Here is a 23,593-nt window from a genome sequence, read left to right on the forward strand (position 1 = left end):
AATAGAAAGTATGAACAGACCAATAATGAGTAAGGAGATTAAATGGGTAATCAAAAATCTCCAACAAATAAAAGCCCAGATGACTTCACAGGTGAATCCTACCAAACATTTAAAGAAAAATTAATGCCAATCCTTTTCAAACTCTTCTAAAAGACTGAAGGGGAAGGAAAACTTCCAAACTCATTTTACAAGATCAGCATTACCCAGATACAAAAGCCAGACAAGGACACTACAAGAAAAGAAAATTATAGGTCAATCATCAGAGGTTGAACACAGATGCAAAAATCCTCACCAAGATACTAGCAAACTGAATTCAAGAACACATTGAGGGCTTCCCTGGTGGCGCAGTGGTCGAGAGTGTGCCTGCCGATGCAGGGGACACGGGTTCGTGCCCCGGTCCGGGAAGATCCCACATGCCGCAGAGCGGCTAGGCCCGTGAGCCATGGCCGCTGAGCCTGCGTGTCCGGAGCCTGTGCTCCTCAACGGGAGAGGCCACAAGAGTGAGAGGCCCATGTACCACAAAAAAAAAAAAAAAAGAACATTAAAGTGATCACAAACCATGATTAAGTGGGATTCATCCTTGGGATGCATGGATAATTGAACATATGTAAATCAATAAATGCGATACATCACATTAACGGAATGAAGGATAATAATCAAATGATCATTTCAATAGATGCAGAAAAAGCACTTGACAAAATTTAACATCCTTTCATGATAAAAACTCTCAACAAATCAACTATAAAAGAAATGTTTCTCAGCATAATAAAGGCCATATATGAAAAGGCCACAGCTACATCATACTCAATGGTAAAATTTTAAAGCCTTTCCTCTAAGATCAGGAACAAGACAAGGATACCTACTCTCACCATTTCTATTCAACATAGTACTGGCGGTCCTAGCCTTAGCAATTAGGCAAGAAAAAGAAATAAAAGGCATCCAACTCAAAAACGAAGTAGCAAAATTATGTTTGCAGATATAATCTTAGACATAGATAACCCTAAAGATTCACCAAAAATCTGTTAGAACTAATAAATAAATTGCAGGATACAAAATCAACATCGGAAAGCAGCTGCATTTCTATACACTAATAACAAACTATCTGAAAGACAAATTAAGAAAGCAATCCCATTTATAGAAGCATCAAAAACTATAAAATACTTAGGAATAAATTAAGCAAGGATGTGAAAGACCTGTACTTAAAACTATAAGACAGTGTTGAAACAGACTGAAGAAGACACAAATAAATGTAAATATATTCCATGTTCATGGATTGGAATAATTAATATTATGAAAATGTCCATACTACCCAAAGTGTTCTAGAGATTCAGTGCAATTCCTATCAAAATTCTGATGGCATTTTTCACAGAAAAAGAAAAAAAACTACCCTAAAATTTGTATGGAACCACAAAAGACCCTGAAGAGCCACAGTAATCATGAGAAAGAAGAACAAAGATGGAGGTATCATATGTCCTGATTTCAGACTATATTACAAAGCTACAGTAATCAAATAAGTATGGTACTGGCATAAAAACAGTCACATAAACCAGTGGAACAGAATAGAGAGTCCAGGGATACACCCACACATATATGGTCAACTAATTTTTGAAAGGTTACCAAAAATCCACACTGGAGAAAGAATAATCTCTTCTAACAAATGGTGCAGAGAAAACCAGATATCTAAAAGATATCTGCAAAAGATATGGACCGTTATCTTACACCACACAAAAAGATTATCTCAAAATGGATCAAAGACTTAAATATAAGAACTGAAACTGTAAAACTCCTGGAGGAAAACATAGGGAAAAAGATCTTTGACAGTGGTCTTGGCAATCATTTCTTAGATAAGATATCAAAAGTACAGGCAACAGAAGCTAAAATAAACAAGTGGAACTGTATCAAACTAAAGAGCTTCTACACAGCAAAGCAAACAAGCAATAATTTTAAAAGTCAGCCTACAGGATGGGAGAAAATATTCACAAATTGTATACCTGAAAATATACAAAGAACTCATACAACTCAATAGCAAAAAAGCAAATAATCCAATTTAAAAACAGGCAAAGGACCTGAATAGACATTTTTCCAAAGGCATACAAAAGTTATATGAGAAGGTGCTCAACATCACTAATCATCAGGCAAATGCAAATCAAAACCATCACACCTGCTAGGATGGCTATTATCAAAAAGACAAAAGATAACAAGTGTCGGTGTGGATGTGGATAAAAGGGAACCCTTATACACTACTGATGGAAATGTAAACTGATGCAGCCATTATGGAAAACAGTATGGCGGTTCCTCAAAGAAGTAAAAATTTAACTACCCTGTGACCCAGCAATCCCAATCCTGGGTTATATCTGAAGGAACTGAAATCAGTATCTCAAAGAAATATCCATACACCCATGTTCACTGCAGCATTATTCACAATAGCCAAGATATGGAAACAACTTAAAATGTCCTTCAACAGATGAATGAATAAAGAAAATGTGGCACATATATACAATGGAATATTACTCAAACATAAGAAAAGAATGAAATCCAGTCATTTGCGACAACATGGATGAATTTGGAGATGACCCAGATCGAGAAAGACAAATACTTATGATATCACTTATATGTGGATTTTTTTTTTAAATCCAATTTCATAGAAACAGAAAATAGAATGGTGGTTATCAGGGGCTGGAAGGAGGGGGAAATGTCAAAGGGTATAAATTTCAATTATCAGAAGAATAAGTTCTGCGGGTCTAATGCACAATTGTGGACCTGAAGCTGCTGAAAGTAAATCTTAAGCATTCCCACCACATACGTGCGCGCGCACGCGCGGGCACACAATGAGTTAACTGTGTGAGATAATAGATGTGTTAATTATCTTGATTTTGGTAATCATTCTACAATGAGTATGTATCAATATATCAAATCATTATGTTGTACATTTTAAATATATACAATTATATTTGTCAATTATTCCTCAATAAAGTTTTTTAAAAAGGCGCTGGTCCCACCTTCACTATCTGAGGCTCAGAGGCCAGTCACCCAGGACACTGAGTCCCAGAGATGACCTGAGAATCGAAGGTCTGTGCTGCCCACCTCCAACATGCTCTATACGTGACCTGCTTCCTCAGTGACCTCCTGAAACCCCCTCTCCTCTTAATCAGTTTAGAGTCTCCTTTCGTGAAAAGGGCAAAGTTAGAACTGCGATTACTTACTGCCCTAATAACTGCTTAGTAGATGCTTTGCAGTCCTGGGTTTTGCCTCACCTTCTGATTCTAGGCACCAGAAGGCGTCCAAATGCTTGTGGCCAGAGCTGCAGAGCTGGACAGGGACCCTTGATATCAATAGGGATCCCCACCCCAGGACAAATTCCTCCGGAATGGGAGAAGCCTGCCTGGCGGGACCACTCTCCCCTTCTTGTCCCTCTAATAACACCTGCTGTCCTTTATGGGATGTGGGTCTGCAGGGTGAGTGGGAGAGGCTGGAAAACTGAAATTCGACCATAAAAAGTCAGGCTGCAGGGACAGGGCTTGGCCCGCAGGGACTTCCGGGCAGGCCTTCTTTCTCCTCAAAGCTCGGTGCTGCTGGGTCCTCGTGGCCAATGAGGTCGCCCATTGTAACACAAAAATGAGACACAACAAAAACTGCTCTCAGGTGGCCCATCCCTACCCTGCACCCTAGGCTGCCCATCTTTGGAGGCAGAAACAGGTGTGGCTGACAGGTGATAGACTTGAACTCAGACACTCCTGGGGTCAAACCCCAACTGTATGATGTGGGATAAGTCCCCTGACCCCTCTATGCCTCAGTTTCTTCACATCTAATAAAGACATAATACATGCGTCCCAGAGCCACCGTGAGACCAGAGGAGGGGCTGAAATGAGGACAGAGGCCAAACCCAGGAAGGACTCAGCTCCAGCGCGTCCCTTCTCCAACCCTTCTCAGGCTAACGCTACCACTTCCCTTTCTCCTCCAACAGTCCCGCTCCCACTTTCTGATTCTTCCCTGGAAGAATACAGTTTGGGGAGTTCATTTGGGACAGTATCTGGAAGGAGGATGCAGGAAAGCATAAAGTCTGCTAGAAACAGCAAGAAAATGTGGGTTCTGATGCTAAGTCCATGGCCCAGAGCAAGCTTCTCACTGTCTGGGAGCTTCACCCACAAAATGAGGGGTCAGAGTGTATCACCCCGAGGACGTCTCTCACTGCCACCCTCTGATGCTACACATATTCAGAGGCCCAGGGTCGGAGTCACACGATCGAGGGTCAGGTCTGTCTAACACTTCACCTCAAGAGCCTGTGAAATGACAACTGAAGCCCTGGGACCAGGGACCAGGGCGCAGCCCCTCCTCTGGCGTCTCTAGGTCAGTGGTTTGCAGACAGCGCGCCCTGAAATCACCTGGGGCCTCAACAAATACACATTCCCGGACCTACCTCCCAGAGACTGACTCAGTGGGTCTGGACTGGGCTCGTGCACCCTGGCTGCTTCTGATGCCAGGGTCAGGGGACCCCACCGTGACAAACGTGCTCCTAATAAAGGCTCCTGCTGCCCGCGATGGAGAGCAGCCTCACCGCCACCCTCACATCACTCCACATTCCTTCTCTCCTCGGAGCCTGTTTCCTTTTCTCTAAAACGTGGCTAATAACACGCCCTCTCAGGGTCAATGTGAAGTCAGGTTCCCTGGGCCCTGAGTCTGCTCTTCCATGTACTAAAGCGTCTCTGCTTGTCAAGAGGCCAGTGATCAAGCCAGGAGGGAGCGTGCTTAAACAGCAGGACCGCAGATCCCAGCCCTCCAGATGCTCGTCCAAGGGCGACCACTCCAGCTCCACTCTGAGTCCACGTGATCCCAATCAGGTGAGGGCAGGTGCCCACCTAAGCCCGCCTGTGCTTCACACACACAGTCACAGGAGCATCAACTTTAGGAGAGTGGGGTATGAAGGTTGACCGAGGTTTGAATCCTAGCTGTGTGACCTCAGCAATAACTCTACCTTCCTGAACCTTTGTCTCCACATTTACCAAATCAGGAAAGTTATTCCCGCACAGATCATTGTTAAGAATTAAACGAGGTGATAAATGTCACGCGTGGGGCAGAGGACCTAACGCTGCCAGGCCTCTACCATCGTCATCAGACTGACAAACTCTAGCCCTGCCTGTGAAACAGTGTTAGCTGAGCATGAGAAGAGGGATAGAATTGAATTCCCTGGCGGTCCAGTGGTTAGGACCCTGCACTCCCACTGCCGAGGGCACAGGTTCAATCCCCTCGCCAGGGAACTAAGATCCCACAAGCGCACAGTGGCGTGGCCGAAAACCAATTTAAAAATTTAAAAACGAAGAGGGATAGAATTCTCCAATAGGTACTAACCCTACTTTTTTTAAAAGAATAGCTTTATTGAAATATAACTCACGTGCCACACCATTCCCCCATTTAAAGGATCTAATGCAATGGGCTTTAGTATATTCAGAGTCGTGCAACTATCACCACAATTTTAGAACGTTTTCATCAACCCAAAAAGAAACCCCCTACTCTTTGGCTGTCACCCCCCAATCCCTCTAGCACCCTGCCCCACGCCACAGCACCTGCTAATCTACTTTGCATCGCTACAGATTGGTCTATTCTGGAAATTTCATGCGAATAAAATTCTATGTGGCCTCTTGTGGCTGGATTCTTTCATTTAGCATAACGTTTTTAAGGTCCATCCGTGTGGCATGTGTTGGTGCCTCATTCCTTTCTATGGCTGCATGATATTCCATTTTATGGGAAGACCACATTTTGTTTATCGATCCGTTCACCCACTGATGGACATCTGGGTTTGGGGCTGTTATGAATAATGCTGCTATGAATATTCATGCTCATGTTTTTGTGTGGACATATGTTTTCAATTCTCTTGGGTATGTACCTAAAGGGGGAATGGCTGGGTCATAAAATAACTCTATGCTTATCAACCTCTTGAGCCACTGCCAAACTATTTTCCAAAGCAGCTACACCATCTTCCTTTCCCACCAGCAGTGTGTGGGGTTCCAATTTCTCCACATCCTCAACAACACGGGTTATTATCCACTTTTCTTATGATTGCTGTGCTAGTGGGTGTGAAGCGGTAACCTTACATTTTTCTTAAATCTTACTATATTTCTGTGTGGTTTTTTTTTAATTTTACTCATAGCCTGATATTAAAACTACATGGAACAGAAGGAAATTAAACAAAAAAAATATCCCTTCAAGGAAAGGTTACAACAAAATGATGAAGACAGAGAAATGCCCTCTGCAAGGTGAGTGGGAACAGCCCTGGAGAGACAGCAGATGGCACTGCTGTACATGACGCATTGTATCGTTGTATGTGGTACAATGACACCGTTGTATGTGGTACACTGCACTGTTGTATGTGGTATGACATTGTTGCCTGTGGTACAATGACCCTGGTGTATGTGATACAATGACAGTGGTGTGTGTGGTACATTGGCAGGGATGTAGAAAAGTGCATCAGGCCTTCCTCCTAATCTTCTTGTTCCCTTTAATTCACACGTAACTTCCTGGACCTGTAAAACAAAGCTCTTTTCCAAGTAAACCAACATGGTGGCATTCCTGACAAAGCTCTGTATTCAAATGTCAGCTGACAACCCAAAATAGGCTTTGTTGTACTTTCCTCCTCAGGACAAAACTTACTGCTGCCCAACACTAATCTATCACAGAATATAGCTGCGGTTTACCAACTAAAGGAGGAGCTAAAATAAGTCGCCCATTTCTGTGCCCGGACTCCCCTCCAAGGGGGTGTCCAGGTGTTTCAGTGAAAGCCATTGTCACAGCATTACAGCACTGATTTCCTGAAAGGTCATTAACAGTCTCCACCTTCAGGCAGAAGCACTTAAAGTGCCCCAGTCCGAGGAGAGTCTCCTCTATTTTTATCTTGAAAGATTTCAGGAATGCCTCAAATCATCCTTCACTTCTTGGTGTCTGCCCCCTCAGGCCAAGGCAGCAGTTGGAGGTTTACCACCCACAAACTCCGGAACCAGATACCAACAAGGGTGGGCGTACTACAAACCACAGGCCTGCCCAAGGCCTAGGAGAGAGAAAACAAAAAAGGGGGAAGGAGAACAATGGCAGTGGGGGGGAGAGGCGGTACATGGGAGAAGGGAGCAAACAGTTCTGCTGGTAAAGGACAGTGCAGGCTGCCCCCGTGTGGGCAGACGCGGATGCTGGCCCTCACAGGGACTGGCAAGGACAAGCCTAGGGACGCAGTGTGTGGCCTCCCTGGGGTTCGCCCTGAGGGCCAGACTGTCCACAGGAGCCACGCGTTTCTTGCAAGGAGTCTGAATGCATTTATACACCAAGGGTCATCTGCAAACTGTAAGTCTTATCCTTCTGTTTTCTTTTTTTTAAAATTAATTTTTATTGGAGTATAGTTAATTTACAATGTTGTGCTAGTTACACATATACATATATCCACTCTTCTTTAGATTCTTTTCCCATATAGGTCATTACAGAGCACTGAGTAGAGTCCCCCGTGCTACACAGTAGGCCCTTATTATACTGCTGTTTACAACTAAGGGTAGATCTGTCATGGATGATGAAATAGCTCTCATCTGTCAATGTCTCTGAGTAGTTGCCTCTTGTCATTGTTCATTTTTTCTAACCACGGACAACTAAAGCATAAGTCCCACATGCACCTGAGAAGTTTTTCCTGTTGGGGGGTGAGGGGCTTTAATTTCTAAAGGTATAAAGCACTCTCAAGTAAGAATTAATATATTTAGGTCCTAAATGTCCACGAATAGGGGACAGGAAAAATAAATGGTGCTGTAGTGCAGGGTCAGCACCCCACGGCTCGTGGCCTGTCTTGGTAAATCAGGCTTTACTGAAACACAGGCATGCGTGTCTATACACTGTCCACAGCTGCTGTGCACTACAACTGGGCCAAAGACCATATGGCCCAGAAAGCTTCAAACATGTACTATTTGGTCCTTTACAGAAAAAGCTGGTGAACCCCTGGCAGAGTGTATCATGAAACACACTACAGCTATTAAAAAGCAGAGTAAGGGGGGACTTCCCTGGAGGTCCAATGGTTAAGACTTCGCCTTCCAATGCAGGGGGTGCGGGTTCGATCCCTGGTCAGGGAGCTAAGATCCCACATGCCTCGTGGCCAAAAAACGGAAACGTAAAACAGAAGCAAAAATGGTAACAAATTCAATAAAGACTTTTAAAAAAATGGTCCACGTCAAAAAAATCTTTAAAACAACAACAACAAAGTCAACCTCAACTGCATCTATGAACAGGGAGAGATGCTCAAGATACAATAATGAAGATGTTTTATTTCCAACTCTGATCCCTGAGGTGAGTGGGCTCCGTTCACTTGTTTTTTGTTGAGCTTCACGAGAGGAATTCGCTTCTGGGGAAGGCTGAAAACAGGGCAGGGAAGACAGGACTCTGGACAACAGAAACGCCGGGGCTGGGGCAGCCCCCACCCGCCATGACCCATTCAGGGATCCCCGAGGCCTGAGGAGCGTATACACCCCCTTCCCACGCTAGTTCTGAAAAGGATAAAAAATACTCCTAGGTAAGGACAGAGGTCAAAATATAACCATAGCCTTAGGTCAGTTTCCCTACACAGAGGCCCAGAATCAAGACGTCCCCACTGCGGCACGGCTGCGCTGGGTGGAGCTGGGTTCCCCCAGGGGCGAAGCGGAAAGAGCTACGCAGGGGGCCCAGCCCTTCTTCCCAAACTGGCAGTCACGTAATCCCTGCCCAGCGAGGTGTGGAGACCCGCCCCGTCCTCCTGGAAATCCCCAGAAGCCTCCTGCAACGGCCAGCTCGATGCGTCCACGCCGGGAAGGCACGCAGGCCGAGCCGCTGGGTCCACGGAGCACAGAGGCCAGCCCCTCGCTCCCCGGGCAGGACCCTCTTCCGCCCCGGGACCAGCCACGCTGCGCCTGTGCGCTCGCGCCTTCCCGGGGAGGGCGGTGGGACCGGGCGCGGCCACGACAGCCGGAGGAGGGACCGGCCCCCGGGATGTTTCTCATCCCCGCTCTCACATCGCAGGGCGGCGAGAGCGAGGCCGACCCTGTCGCGGACTCCCCAACATAACCTGCAGTGAAGCCGCGCGCCCACCAACGCCGGTGGGCGAGGAGCGCGGCCGTCGGTGAGGATGGAGGAGAGGCACGTACCCGAGTCAGGAGAGCGCGGAATTCCGGACACTGACGCCCCCGAGCTGCGACCCGTGTCCCCCAGAGGGTCAGCTGAGAGGCACCGTCGCTCTGCCACACGCTAGGTGTGGGATTTCCGGCCGTTTCTTCCGGTCTTTGTTTGTAAAATAGGGCGGCTGTGAGGCTTTCGTAAAACTCCGCGCACCAAGCCCGAGCACAGGGCCTCGACCCAGCGACGCTAACGTTTAATAAACGTTACTGCTGTATGTTTCAACAACGTCCAGTTTTTATAATAAGCACGTATTTGCTTCTGGGATATATGATGACACCCGCTCTGACCCCCTCACAGTTGTTAACTGACGGGCATGAAAGCGCTGTGAGAAGTTTAAATCCAGAGCCAAGATCTAAAAAGTACTAATTAGAGCACACTTTATATAAAACCCATACTCAGAGTGCCGTCAACAGCCTAAAGGGCTTGTATTGTCTTTTTTTAAAAAAAAAAAAGAAAAAAAAGGAAAGCAAAGCCTGAATTCAAAATGACCAAGTGAGCACAAAACTTTATCTCCTATTCCTCCCAATACCCCCATTAAAATGAAGAAAAGGAGCAGAATAAAAGGGTTAAACACCCACCACAAAGCATGGGAAAGGGACACGGGCTGCACAGAGATCTGAACACATTCTGGGAAACTGTAAACAGAGGGAGGACTGGTGAGGCTCCACGAGTCTCCTGTTGGACAAGGACGAACTCGCTTTCTGCGCACAGAAATCACAGGTAGTCAGGACTGGAGGGGCCCTCCCCGTGAGCTAATCCCTGGTCCTCAGCGGACAGGGGAGGCGCAGACGGGGAGCGGCAGCACCACCGGGGCCTGTGCCACAGGCCCTGCTGCTAGGTGGGAGCACAGGGGACCCCGGTAACAATCTCGTTTCCAGATGGGCAGTCAAGGACAGAAGATTCAAAGTGAGTTGCTCTAGCTCAGAGCGGTGGGGGCGGAGCCCGGCTGGGAGCCAAGCCGGCTGGGCACCGCCCCACACTGCCCCCTCCGAAGCCACCCAGCCACTCACCGCCCCGTGCTACATGCCCCTCAACCCTAACCCGCTGGCATCAGAGCACAGAGCAGCACGACGTCTTGTGCTTTTACGGCCGCTGAGTCGGGTAAGAAGCAGGACACCCAGAGAAAGACCACAAACGGGGCCCCGGGCTGACCCCGGCCCCCTCCCAGCCTCGCCCTCCCGTGACAATTCATTCGTTCCTGGGACGTCTTCCTCCAGGACTGCTATTTGCTTTGACAGCAACAGAAATGCTGATGGGACGGAGTCCCCAGGACCTGCTCTGCCCCTACAGATGCCCTTCGACATCCCCAAGCAGCCACCACTCCTCCCCACAGACAGACAGAAGCAGGGGAATAGGATTAAGCAGATAACTGTTTAATAGAAACCGTTGATTGACTGTAAATGATTCTATATAAAATAAACCTTAGTTTAAAAATGTTTAAGAAGTCACACCCACCATTGGAGGTGATCACCTGCACTTCGGTGAAGTTACGTAAAAGCTGTTTGCAAACTGGTTAGGGTCTCAGCAGAGGCCTGGAGAATTTTCAGCTCTTCTGTCCACAGTGTTTCTACCAAAGTTAGTTGGTTTATCAAAGCCACTTCTTCATCTTTCATATGAGAAACCTGGAAGTTATTTTTAAATGATTTTCTTTAGTGTAGTAAAATATACATAAACATAAAATTTAACATTTTAGGGCTTCCCTGGTGGCACAGTGGTTGAGAGTCCGCCTGCCGATGCAAGGGACACGGGTTCGTGCCCCGGTCCGGGAAGATCCCACATGCCGCAGAGCAGCTGGCCCCGTGAGCCATGGCCGCTGAGCCTGTGCGTCTGGAGCCTGTGCTCCGCAACGGGAGAGGCCACAGCAGTGAGAGGCCCGCGTACCGCAAAAAAAAAAAAAAAAATTAACATTCTGACCATTTTTAAATGTACAGTTCAGCGGCACTAAGTACATTCACAGTGTTATATAACTACAGCCACCATCCATCTCCAGAACTTTTTCATCATCCCAAACAGAAACTCTGTACCCATCAAACATTAACTCCCCATTCCCCCCTCCCCAAATCCCTGGTAACCTCTACTCTACTTTCTGTCTCTATAAATTTGCCTATTCCAGATATCTCATTTAAGTGGAATCATACAGTACAGGGTATTTGTCTTTTTGGGTCATGGTTTATTTCACTCAACACAAGGTCTTCAAGGTTCAATAAAATTATTTTTTTTAATCCTAGTAATGTTTTCATTCAAATAAGCTAATTCCTCATTTAATTAAAACATTCATTAAATAAAAGGGAAAGACGGGACTTCCCTTGTGGTGCAGTGCTTAAGAATCAGCCTGCCAATGCAGGCGACATGGGTTTGATCCCTGGTCAGGGACGATTCCACATGCCGTGGAGCAACTAAGCCCGTGCGCCGCAACTACTGAGCTCACGCACCACAACTACAGAAGCCTGCGCACTCTAGGGCCCGCGTGCCACAACTACTGAAGCCCCGCACGCCTAGAGCACATGCTCCACAAAAAGAGAAGCCACCGCAATGAGAAGCCTGTGCACTGCGACGAAGAGCAGCCCCTGCTCGCCACAACCAGAGAAAGCCCGTGTGCAGCAACGAAGACCCAACCCGGCCAAAAAAAAATTTTTTTAACTAAAAGAAATTTAAAAATAAAAGGGAAAGAGTACCTTAAAAATCTGTTACCAAGAATTCATGCAATAATTTTACCTATTAAAAGGTGTAGACACATGTTAACAGTCAAAACATGGATTACATCAGTGTTCATTTATTAAGGCATTAACAACACCCTAAGAAGGTGGACTATCCCTATCCAACAAGCATCAGTACAAAACAACTTCATCAACACACTTAAGGAAAGAACGCAATATTCTAGAAGCATACCTTTTGAAGTACAGCCTTACTCTCCGTGATGAAATAATGGCATATTTTCTGGGCTATGTCCAAACTTGCCTTCTCATTTGTATCTGAAATTATTTCCCCAATAAGTACTTTTTTCCAGCATGTGCTAGAACCAAAATATTCAATAAGGTCATTTCAGCAGGTTTTCAAACACAAAGGCGGCTTTTCCACTTGAACACTTCTCCTATTTTTCCAGAAATATAATAAAACTCATTCCATCAGCATGTTCCCTCAAACCTCCCACCACACGCAGGTCCTGTGTTGGAGCAGACAAGGTATACAGGACAGAAGAAGGAACGCCGAGGATAAGAAGCGAGGGAACTGGCGCTCTTTGCAGACAGGGCCTGAGTTTTATTAGCACCACAATCCTGTGTCTGGCACATGAGTAAGAAGAGTCGCGTCCACCAGCCATAGGAAGAGAACAAGAGACAGGAAGGTGAGTCCACAGTCAAAGTACTACCGACTAAGGAGCAAAGGCGGAGGTTTTCCTTTTCTTCAAATGACAGCCTCTCCTAAAAAAAATGGCAAACGGAACAGGACATGTTTCACAAAGTAAAATGCTCTACAGATGGAAAGAGGAATCAACAGTGAAGCCTTTCTCTACACGCAGGTCCTTCCAATTTTACACTAAGGAAGTCCGTAGGAAATGGGGCTCAGTGGGCTGGCGGGGCCAGCTTTCTGCAGAGGAGGCAAGAGGGGGCCACGGCCAATGTGCCGAGCAGGAGGGGCTGAGTCAAGCCTACAGGCCGGTGAGGAGCACTAAACAGGGAGGAAGGGGGCGGGGGGACAGAAGCTAGATGCACAGAACGCGAAAGTGCACGTGGCTGAGGAGGGAAAGGCCACGGTGACAGCTCCACCATCGCAGTGGAGGGCACAGAAGTCGCTGAGAAATTCAGAACAGCCCAAGAGCCATACAGAAAATGAAGTCTTAGATGTCATCAGCTTCAGGGATCATGGCGGCAACCCCAGAGCAGATGAGTTCTCGGGAAAGAAAGGAAGTCAAGAAATAACATTAGGGACTTCCCTGGCGGTCCAGTGGTTAAGACTCCGCACTTCCACTGCAGGGGGCACGGGTTCAGTGCCTGGTTGGGGAACTAAGATCCTGCATGCGCGTGGCACGGCCAAAAAAAAAAAAGGAAGAAAGAAAGAAGGAACGCCATTACTGTGTGCCAGGAACAGTGCTTTATACACAGCCAGTATCTGTTTTAATCTTCACAACCGCCTAGCAAAGAAAGCATTATAATCCCCACCTCAGACACAAAGAAACTGAGAATCCGGAACAGTAAAGCACTCACCCTAAGTGACGGAGCTAATGAGAGGCAGAACTAGCGTGCAAATACCCGTCAGGCAGAATCCCAAACACATGCTTCCTCTGCCACACCACTCAGGTAGTCAGAAAGCACCCAAAGGGAAGAAAGGAGGCCTCAGGAGGACCTCTGGGAAACATCCAGTTGCTTTATTTAATTTGAGGTTGACGTCTCCAAGAACGACTTAAAGAAACTTCTGTGGGTATGCACGAGATAAAATAAAACACAAGATGAATGGATAGGGAAAACAAGATGAAGGAAAGAAGAAGAAAGATAAGATACAGCCAGGAATGAGTCAGTGATAAATTGCACGCCTTAGAATCCTGCACACGTGGATGGACCACAAAGTTGCCTCTGAGTTTTCTAGCGAGCGATAAAAAGAAGGAAACACATCAGATACAGAATTCAGTGTCTGTACGACAAAAACACACCATCTGCTGAGACGAGACACAACTGCTTCTGGTGTTGAGAGCAGGGGATAGTTTTTCTCCCCAGGTCCCTACAGAAATGGAAGTAAGCAACACTGTAAACAGCAACATCACGGGCACGATGGAATGAGCACAAACTACTTCCAGGCACTGTGCTGAGGGCTGCTTCTAGGCGTTATCTCACCTAATCCTCCCAACTGCTCGAGGACGGGGTTCGCCATCTTCAGGAAGTCCTCCCTGTGGTGTCTCTCACCTGAGATGTGCTAAGTAGCAGGCATTACTCCCCGACTCCCTCGCAAGGAGCTCCAGGGCTGGGCAGCGCACGGCCGCACATGTGACCATCCTTTCCACACTAAGGGAAGGACCAACAGCCTCTCAGGAATAGTGAGGACCTGACCAGGATGCGTGTCTACATCAGGGGCTCCTCCACCTGCCTCCTCTATGGAAATATCCAGGCCTCTCCTTGAGCAGGCGTCTGGATCTGCCCCCAGGACAGTACCAGGGGGGGCCCGGCCAGTGGTCAGGAGCTCGGTCTGTTCCCAGGAAAAACCCACCTGCTCAGAGGCTCTCCTCTGACCAGGGCCAACGCGCACGCTTTTCCAAGTGTTTACCCTGAACAACGAGCTGCAGGTCACCAGGGGGATACATGTGAGGAGAGACCAGTTCTCAGGCCCGTGTACTCTGACTATAACTCTAAAACCAGCATTCCAGAAATCGTGCAAACCTAGAAGTGAACCACTCCCCTCACGGGCAAGTTACACAGAGAATAAGCAACCCCAATACACAAGGGCATTCCTTTCTCCTCTGAGGTTGGGCCTTTGAATGTAAGCCCCAAAAAAGCCAAAGGTACGTCCAAATCGTAGCTACAGCTCACGACCAACACACAGGGAACTTACAATTCTTCAGCTTCCAGACATAACAACTTAAGAGCTGTGAGCAACCGCCAAGACGGTCCATCCCATCCAAACGCCAAATTTCTAAAGTAGAAAAAGAACAGAGACATGTATATGATGCATGTATGATACATGTATATGATGCATGTATGATGCATGTATATGTGTAACTAAATCACTTTGTTGTCCACCGGAAACTGACACAAGATTGTAAATCGACTACACTCCAACATAAAATAAAAATTAAATTAAAAACAAAAATTACCAGTCTGTCATTTCAGTACTTCACTACATCACGGTAAATGACTAAAAATCCAAACATTTTTTTAAAGGGGCCACTAAACATGGCACAACCCATGGTCTTAGTCACAAAGAGAAAAGTAAGTCTGCAAATACTTAAGAATAAGGCCTGAGTAACAAAAAATTCTTTGTGTTAAAAAAAAAAAAAAGAAAAAAAGTAGGGCTTCCCTGGTGGCGCAGTGGTTGAGAGTCCGCCTGCCGATGCAGGGGACACGGGTTCGTGCCCCGGTCCGGGAAGATCCCACATGCTGCGGAGCAGCTGGGCCCGTGAGCCATGGGTGCTGAGACTGCGCGTCCGGAGCCTGTGCTCCGCAACAGGAGAGGCCACAACAGTGAGAGGCCCGCGTACCACAAAAAAAAAAAAAAAAGTAAAAAGCTATTTTTATTTGGTAAGAAGCTGAACTTGGATGAGGGGCCACAGTGAGATGAATGATGAAGAATCTGGATGATCCTCTGGATGAAACAAATGGCAGCCAACAGAGCTAGTGTCCCTCACAGTGCTGCTGGATTATTTAAAACTTAATTTCACCTATAGAAGAAAATCTGAAAGGGAGGGTGTCAAACCCAGTTTATCCCATTTGGCGTGGAATCACCTAGGCTCCTCCCATCCCAAGAGCCTGCATCCTGTTGCCGGGTGACTGACGGCCAGGCTGGCCTGCAGTAGCCGATGCCACCCCACCTGACCACATGTTTGCCACAAACATACTGGGCCACCGATCAGTACGTACGGGGCTCTCCCGGTACAGAACTTGAGACTTCAGGCTTGTATCTTAGGTCCCCAAACAAGTCGCCTGACCAGCAAATTCCCCTCCTGTGTATCCCGCAACATGAAGCACGATGTGCCGCCCAGAGTAAATGCTCGGTAAGTAGCTACCTGTCACCGGATACAAGTCGGGAGGCAGCTCACACCTGTAAAAATCCCAGCTCTCAACTTCTCATCAAGATTTCCTGAAGGAATAATTACTGGAGAGAAACACTTACTCTATAAAGTCGTGATCCTCTAAAATGGAGATCTTTTGGTTCATCCGTTTATCTGTTGATGGAAGATATTTAACAAGTATATCTGCATTAAAAAAAAAAAAATCAGGCTGAGATTTAGGGTATAATTCAGGTGGAAGAGAGGGGGGACCCTTTCTTCTCAGCTTACTTTCCTTCCCGTCAGCAATCAAGACACGTGTAAACAATTTTACCTATTTCACATCCAAAAAATCTAGTCTTCAAGCCCAACTCAATGGGAGTATGATTCAGCCCTCTGGAAAGCTACAAGAATTCCAAGGCAGGGGACAAAACGTCTGCTACCTCAGCTGCTGCTCTCACTAAGCAAATCAACCCGCGAAATCGGGTAATGAAGACATTAGCAGGACTGCTGAGAAATTACACCCACCAGAAGTACAGACTCCGTACAAACATGAGGAAATGTTTCCAAGACTCAGTTTTTAAAAGCCAGAATTCAAAACTGTCTGGATATTACTGACTGTAATCATAAACAACTGAAAATGAACATGTAAAAATTAACAAAGCTTTTTGGGGTCATAGGATAATGAGGGATTTTTCTATTTCTAAAATTTTTTACATTTCTCTACTTTCATTTTTTAAATACAGAAATAATGAAAGTGTGAATTTTGTTCAAATTATTTAACAAATCAATACTTCATGGTCATCGATATTAAAGTTATTCTCATAATATAAGGCTAATTTCAAAGCTAGCTTTCTAAGAGACCCAGCAAGGCCCAGTTTTCGCTTTTCCATTTCATTCTGAGAAATAACATTATTACTTTGGCTACTAATAGGATGGAGTAGTATCACCTTGACCAAGTCTCTATTTCCATTAGAACTTATATTAAAACTACCTCAAATTATACACTCAGTAAATCTCTAGCCATTTCTTCAAAGCCTAGAAAACTATTTCTCTGCTGCTTCAAGGAAGGGGGAAAAAAATCAGCCCCCTATGTACTATTTTTAATACCACATTTGAAATTTTCACAGCATAAATTTAATAGGTAAATCATTATTTTAAAAAGAGTAATACCAATGATGACGCTAGGTAACAAAAGAACATAAATGGAATGCATATTTTATCATGCCATTAAGCCGCCCAGAGAAGGACTGTGTAACATATTTACCATGTGATTGGTACACCACCTTACACACAGTGGGTGCTTCATAAATATTTTTTACTTTTTGCTCTCTAATCCTATTTTATCTTTAGTGACAATGTCTCAGTACAAAAATTTCCACTTCTTGCCATCTATTAATACTCTATTTATTTCCCTAGCAGTTTCTCTTTTCTTCCATTCTACTGTCTGACCTAATGCAATAAAAATCTCAGTTCTTCTCATCCTCAACATCGATCAAAGCTTTGCTGGTTTTACTTCAACAATGAAATGACGTGGTCAATAAGAATTAGGCTAGCCCTGCCTAGGAGAAAATAAATGATACACACTTTAAGGTTTTGCCATTGTGACAAAAACTTAACATAACCACAGATGGGGGGATGGGGAATTCTATCATCTTAGTGATCAGAACCAAAGTTAATTCCAACCTTTTGAGACATAAACACAAGCATGAGGATTGTGGACGGAAACAAATCCATACTCAAGGAGCAGGCGGTGGTTATCGTGAGGGCCATAGCAGATGAGCACCTCTTGGTGTTTCCCACAGCTCACAGCTGTTCTAATTTCATAACAGCGAGTTTCCTCATTAAATGCTGCTTTTACCTAGAAAACAGAATTGTAAAAGATGTTTTTAGAGCAAAGCAGAAAACTAAAAAGATTAAGTGAGCGTATTAATTTAAGCAGGATGCCGCTTTCAAGCACTCATCACGGAATTTATCCACCTGGAGAAAAAATGCCACGTCCGCACTTTGGCCTCTTTGGTTCTCCTCGACTTCCCCCCATCCGGGTGGGAGGGAGTCCCGCCTGGGGGCTCTGAGGATGGCCAAACACACGACACCTGACATCGGACAGATGACTAACGGCAGTTTATTGTAAGTCACCCATACGGCCACAAAGGGGCTGCGCCTGGGAGCGGAGTGTCAGCAGAGGCCATGGGAAGCAGGCCTGCAGGGGCAAGGGGTGACGCCCTGGTTCCCCGGGGCGATGTGATTTGCCTGTTTGAATAATTTTGAGGGCTGGCAGGGAGTTGACACGCATTCGGTTGAGGACCAGGTGGGCTACAGCCAGTCCGGCCGAGGGCAACTTCCCGCTGGGTGGGAAATATCCGGAGAGGGCGGAGGAACTCACGGTCAGGCCTTCGGGGCCCCGCGAGGCCCAGACATCCAGGCCAAGCATGAAATTTCAGGTCCTACGATACACACACAGCCTTTTGTGAGCAGCATGATGTTGGCTAATACTGTCATATGGATTTTGTGACAGCTTTGTTAGGTAACAGGCAGAGAGGAAAAGACCAAGGAGACCGGACTGCTCCCACAACAAGCGGCGGGTACAAGCACCGAGGCCTTCTCACTAAGCAGCAAACTGCAGTGAGACGGGGATGAGGAACAGGCTGAAATTCTAGCTTTTGTGGCACCTACAAGAGGTCAGGGCCAAGGCCAGCGGTGTCATGTCAAATGCCAGCTGCAGCGCACTTTTTTTTTTTTTTGCGGTACGCGGGCCTCTCACTGCTGTGTCCTCTCCCATTGCGGAGCACAGTCTCCGGATGCGAAGGCTCAGCAGCCATGGCTCGCAGGCCCAGCCGCTCCGCAGCATGTGGGATCTTCCCGGACCGGGGCACGAACCCGTGTCCCCTGCATCGGCAGCGGACTCTCAACCACTGCGCCACCAGGGAAGTTCTCCTTTGCTTAATTTCGTTAGAAATGTATCTTTCTACAAAAGCAAGGAGCAGACAGGCACGGCGATGGCCGCAGCCTAAGAAAGCACAGGGAGGGTCTCCCCTCCATCCCCACGCTCTCGTCTCGTGGGCACGTGGGCTTCTCAGGGTGGCGTGGGTCACGAAGAGGACAGCGTGAGCGCAGGTCCCGCCAGTGCGCCTGCAAGCGCACCCTGAACAGGCAACAGGTTAGCTGACACACAGACATCCTTTGCCCTCATGCCAGGCCTTCAGCCCCGTGTGCCCCGCAGATATAATCATCTCCTTTATGTGCTGGAGCAGAGAAGCCTGGGGAAGAAGAGATCCCCGACTGACTCCCAAAGTGGGACCCCTTAACGATTTCCCACAAATAGCCATCCAGCCAGAAACTGTTGATTGATTGAACAGGCCTACTACGTGCCAGGCCCTGTGCTGAGCACTGGCGTTACAAAAAGTACAAGGCAAAGTCTCTGTCCTCTAAGACTGCAGAGCTCCAAGCGGGGAAGGAGCAAGTCCCTCAGAGATCACGGCAAAATGCTGACAGCGATGCCACCAAGTGTGAAAGGGAAAGAGACAGGAAAGCAAGCGAGACTTTAGCCGCAGGTCTGAGAGGAGGAAGAAGGATGCTGCACCATGGGGAGGTGGGGGAGGGCTAGGGTTCAGGGCATAGAGGGGATAGACCACCTGCAGGCCTGGAGAGCAGAGCAGGGAAAGTGGCAAAGGAAAAGGATGCCGGAGGGGAAAGAGGGTCGGGAAGAAAGAGAGGAGCCTACCTGACAGCAGGTGGGTTTACCAGCTGCACCTCTCCCTGCGGTTCTGCTGGCTTTTCCGAGTCACAGGTTCTACACGTTAGAGTCCTTCCTATTGAAACCAAACACAGGTCTCCCGGTTAACGTCTCACCTGGGCGTCAGGGCTGTGGTTCAGCAGATCGAGGAACGGGGCGAGCACGCAGGTGTCCGGCTCTGCGGAAAAGCACTGCCTCGGCGCGCGCTCCATGTACACAGCCCTGGTGTTGACGGTGCACCAAGCCCACAGGAGGGCGCTGTAGCTGAAGATGCTCTCGACGGCCTCCGAAAACAGAGGCTGCAGGGAAGAGAAAAAGTCTCTGGAGGAAGAAACGAACTCCTGCACGTGGGTTCTCTGCTCTCTGGCCTTTGCTTTCAAAGGTCTGGGAAGAAGATTCACCACTTCTGGCTCCAAACAAACAGGGCAGGTGTAGGCCTTGGGCAAAACCTCCAGGTAAGGCTTCCAGGGAGACCGGTCCCCAGCATGCTTTTCTGAAACTAAAAAGGTGCAAAGAGCCAGCACAGGAGATGGAGGAGGCTGCCACCTTTTAAAATGAAAAGCAGATTAAAGGAATTACTTTCATTCAAAATACGGCGTAAGCAAGAGGTACAGACATCCTAGGGCTTACTTCTGCTCCCAGAGGGACTGTGGCCAAGCTCACCTAATGCACCCAAGAGAGGTCTTCCTTCCTCAAGGCTTTCCTCCCCGGATTGCACCCCAGTACAAATGCAGTGAACCAGTCACACTGATACAAGGACTGGCTCACTAACCCGAGCTCCAGCTTTGTTTGCCAGAGATTCTTTCTTGCAAAAGCCTCTTTGCTTCCAACTTGGTTCTCCAGTTTTAAAGCTTTTGCTGGAATTTCACTTGTTCCACTTGGTTAAGGATATAAATCTTGGGGGGTAGAGGGCAACTGGTGGAAAGAACCTAGACGTGCCCCATCCAACACAGTAACCGCTGCGTACATATAGCTATTTCAATTTTTATTTTTTTTAATTAAATAATATTGAAAATTCAATTCCCCAGTCATACAAGCCACATTTCAAGTGCTCTTGAGCCATATGTGGCTGGTGGCTACCGTACCAGACAGCACAAGGTAAAACAATGCTATCATTGCAGAAAGTTCTATCATATGATACTAACCCAGGCAGAAAACTGAAGAGGCTCACTATATACCTGTTACAGATCTAAAGCTTTTATCCTAAATGTACCCATTCTATTGCAAATTATACATCGCAGTGTTTTTATTTGTTACCAATAAAAAGATCACATGTTGCATGAATGTATTTAGGAAAGTTTTCATTAATCCTTCAAAGTTCAGATTCCTAAAATACCATGCGTTCTACTCAAACTTTCAGAAAATGTTAATACTAAGAGCATCCTTGCCTCTACTCAGGCCAGTGAAAATACACCAGCCCTCTTGCAAAAGTAAGCCAGGGAAAAAAAGTCCAGAACTTACTGTGGGTTGAGAAACAATACAATCTTTCAACCTTTATAATTTAGAAACCCCTTATGCTGAGGATCTCCCTCACACTGTCCTCAGAAACCCACCCAAAACAGAGACCCCCTATAACATAAGCCAGAAAATAGTTCTCAGCTCCCATGTTGGCCTCCTCTCTTCTCTGCCAAACAAAACCAACTCTCTCATACTGTCAACAGCTCTTCAGAGCTGAAGGGGAATTCAAGCAAGTACAATAAGGGTAAAAATGAAAGAGTAAATAGAATTTGTCAAGACCTACTACAACGGAGGAGAGTGGAGTGTCATGAGACAAGGCACTCAGCCGTGATTTACATCTATTATCCCATTTAATCCTTATTTTCTAGTAAGGTTAGATCAGGATTCAAACCCACATCCCAAGCAGCCTATTAAAACCTTAAAAACGCAGGTTACAATGAATTAAGAATCAACTTCATAAAACAGAGTAAACCTTTCAAATCATTTCAGATATTTGTTAGCTACGTGAAAGGGCTGGGTCCTAATGAGCTACGTCTTGGACGACACACTCTCCAATGATATAAACTTTAAGGGAGAAGCACTTGGCCCAGACAAGCAGGTGAGCAGTCACTTACTTAGCAATATACGCCCCTAAGTAGCTTCTAAGCACTGTGTCCGTGGTGAGCAGGCAACTCTCAGGCAATGAGATAATCATCTGTCCCTCCTTGGCAAAAAGAAAGTAAAGTTTAGGACATCCATGCTTTGGGAAGGACCTGAATGAGTCTTTAAAGCCCTTGATTCCACAATCATCTAATAAGAACCCAGCAGAGCCCAACCACCGATGACCAAAGAGCCCTCAGGGGATGGGCTCCCCAGTTTAAGTCAGCAGACGCAGGCAAGGCTGCTCCCACGCCAGGGATAGATACTACATCCCCAGCAAGAATTAAAGGTAAATTGTGTGACTGACACCCACCACCAGTCAACCTTCCACCAGAAAGGCATGTGGAAACACTGACAACTCGAATCATATTATCCCTTCATTTTCTGACACCAGGAAATAGTGCTACCTATAGGCAACAGACAGAAACCACGCCAAAAAATTCTTCCAGTGAAATCCATGTGTCCAGTGACTATTCCCAGCAATGGCCTACTCGCCATATAACCTGCGCCAAGTGGCTAAAGAAAGAAAGGCAGCCCCCTCAGCACAAGGGTCTCATTTGACCACCTGCCAAAGTATAGCTTTCAGTTTCTCCCACTGAGACAGAAACATAGAAAGAAAAATCAAGATGTCAAGGAAGAGACATCAGAAAGAAAGCACTAAGAAGCCAGATATAAGATCCTGCTTTCATCATAACTGGCACCTAAGTTGGTTAAACATCACAGCCAGGGCTTCCCTGGTGGCGCAGTGGTTAAGAGTCCGCCTGCCGATGCAGGGGACACAGGTTCGTGCCCCGGTGCGGGAAGATCCCACGTGCCGCGGAGTGGCTGGGCCCGTGAGCCATGGCCAATGAGCCTGCACGTCCGGAGCCTGTGCTCCGCAATGGCAGAGGCCGCAACAGTGAGAGGCCCGTGTGCCGCAAAAAAAAAAAAAAAAAAAAAAATCTCCTGGGTTCAATTTCTGGTCTCCTCATCTGTGATTCAAGATTGAGTTGGGATGGTCACTACAGTCCCTTCCTGCTCTGACATCCCATGACTTTCTGATTTAAAAAAAGGCACTTAATAAAATGCTCTATGTCTTGACTGGGGTAAATGACTTCATCATCAAAACTCATCAAACTGGACACTTTACATCTGTGCATTTCACTATGTGTAAAATACATCTCAATTTTCAAAAAGTTTTCACAAAAAAGCCACATTTGAAAGTACATGTAAAGCAACTGCCAATTATCATTTCATGATCTTAACAAAAACTGCCCACAGCCACTGCTGTATTCATGAGAGGTATATTTCTCCCCCCAACTTCTGCTACACAATGAAGTCATATACCTCCCCTCAAAAAGAAAAATATTGCACAACAATGTTAATGTACTTAATACTACTGAACTGCACACTTAAAAAGGGTTAAGATAGTAAATTTTATGTTGTGTAAATTTTACAATTTTAAATGTTTAATAAAAAAAATTAAGATAGCATAATAGAATTATAACATTAAAAGCTACCATTCTTTAGGCTAAAGATATATACACAGCTGGGTTTTTTTATAAATTAAATTAAGGAAGTAAAAATAAAACAATTTTGAAACAGAAAATTAAGATCATTACAAATAAGTTAAGGAATTAATTTCTAGCTTTACAGAAAACCGTGCATTAGATACCCTTTAAGTAGCACAGAAGAACTAAAACAGACCTTGGAAAGCATCCGCATCACTTACCTCCCGCTTCCCAGGTGAGGAGACAGAAGCCAGGAGGGTTAGCAGCCTGCTGGGCTGCCCGGCCGTACTTACTACGGATGTTCAGATTCGAGCAGCTCCCTTCCGCCCCCAGCCCATCCCCAGCGCATTTACAGTATGATCCGATTTACAAACCCTGCTGCCGCAGAGACTGCTGGCCACCCCCCACAAC

General features: G+C 46.3%; 1 protein-coding gene across 18 annotated transcripts in view; it reads right to left on the reverse strand.

The window, feature by feature from the left end:
- The window catches only part of SETD4 (SET domain containing 4), a 412,601-nt gene that overhangs the window by 378,326 nt on the left and 10,682 nt on the right, over positions 1-23,593 (reverse strand). For 10 of the 18 annotated variants that reach the window (XM_067739433.1, XM_067739437.1, XM_067739436.1 and 7 more), the window contains 7 exons: positions 21,668-21,756; positions 19,712-20,141; positions 17,546-17,720; positions 15,985-16,066; positions 14,707-14,787; positions 12,058-12,181; positions 10,521-10,790 (listed from right to left, as the gene is read on the reverse strand). In XM_067739433.1, the coding sequence (XP_067595534.1) occupies positions 10,656-10,790; positions 12,058-12,181; positions 14,707-14,787; positions 15,985-16,066; positions 17,546-17,720; positions 19,712-20,141; positions 21,668-21,756 (1,116 nt within the window). In that variant the 3' untranslated portion in view covers positions 10,521-10,655. Of the gene's footprint in view, positions 1-10,520; positions 10,791-12,057; positions 12,182-13,994; positions 14,163-14,706; positions 14,788-15,984; positions 16,067-17,545; positions 17,721-19,711; positions 20,142-21,667; positions 21,757-23,593 lie in introns of those variants that run through there. The other 8 variants (XR_010943838.1, XR_010943837.1, XR_010943839.1 and 5 more) reach the window with 3 other exon arrangements.

Source organism: Pseudorca crassidens, chromosome 5, assembly GCF_039906515.1.
Source record: "Pseudorca crassidens isolate mPseCra1 chromosome 5, mPseCra1.hap1, whole genome shotgun sequence".
In the NCBI taxonomy this organism is placed as follows: Eukaryota; Metazoa; Chordata; class Mammalia; order Artiodactyla; family Delphinidae; genus Pseudorca; species Pseudorca crassidens.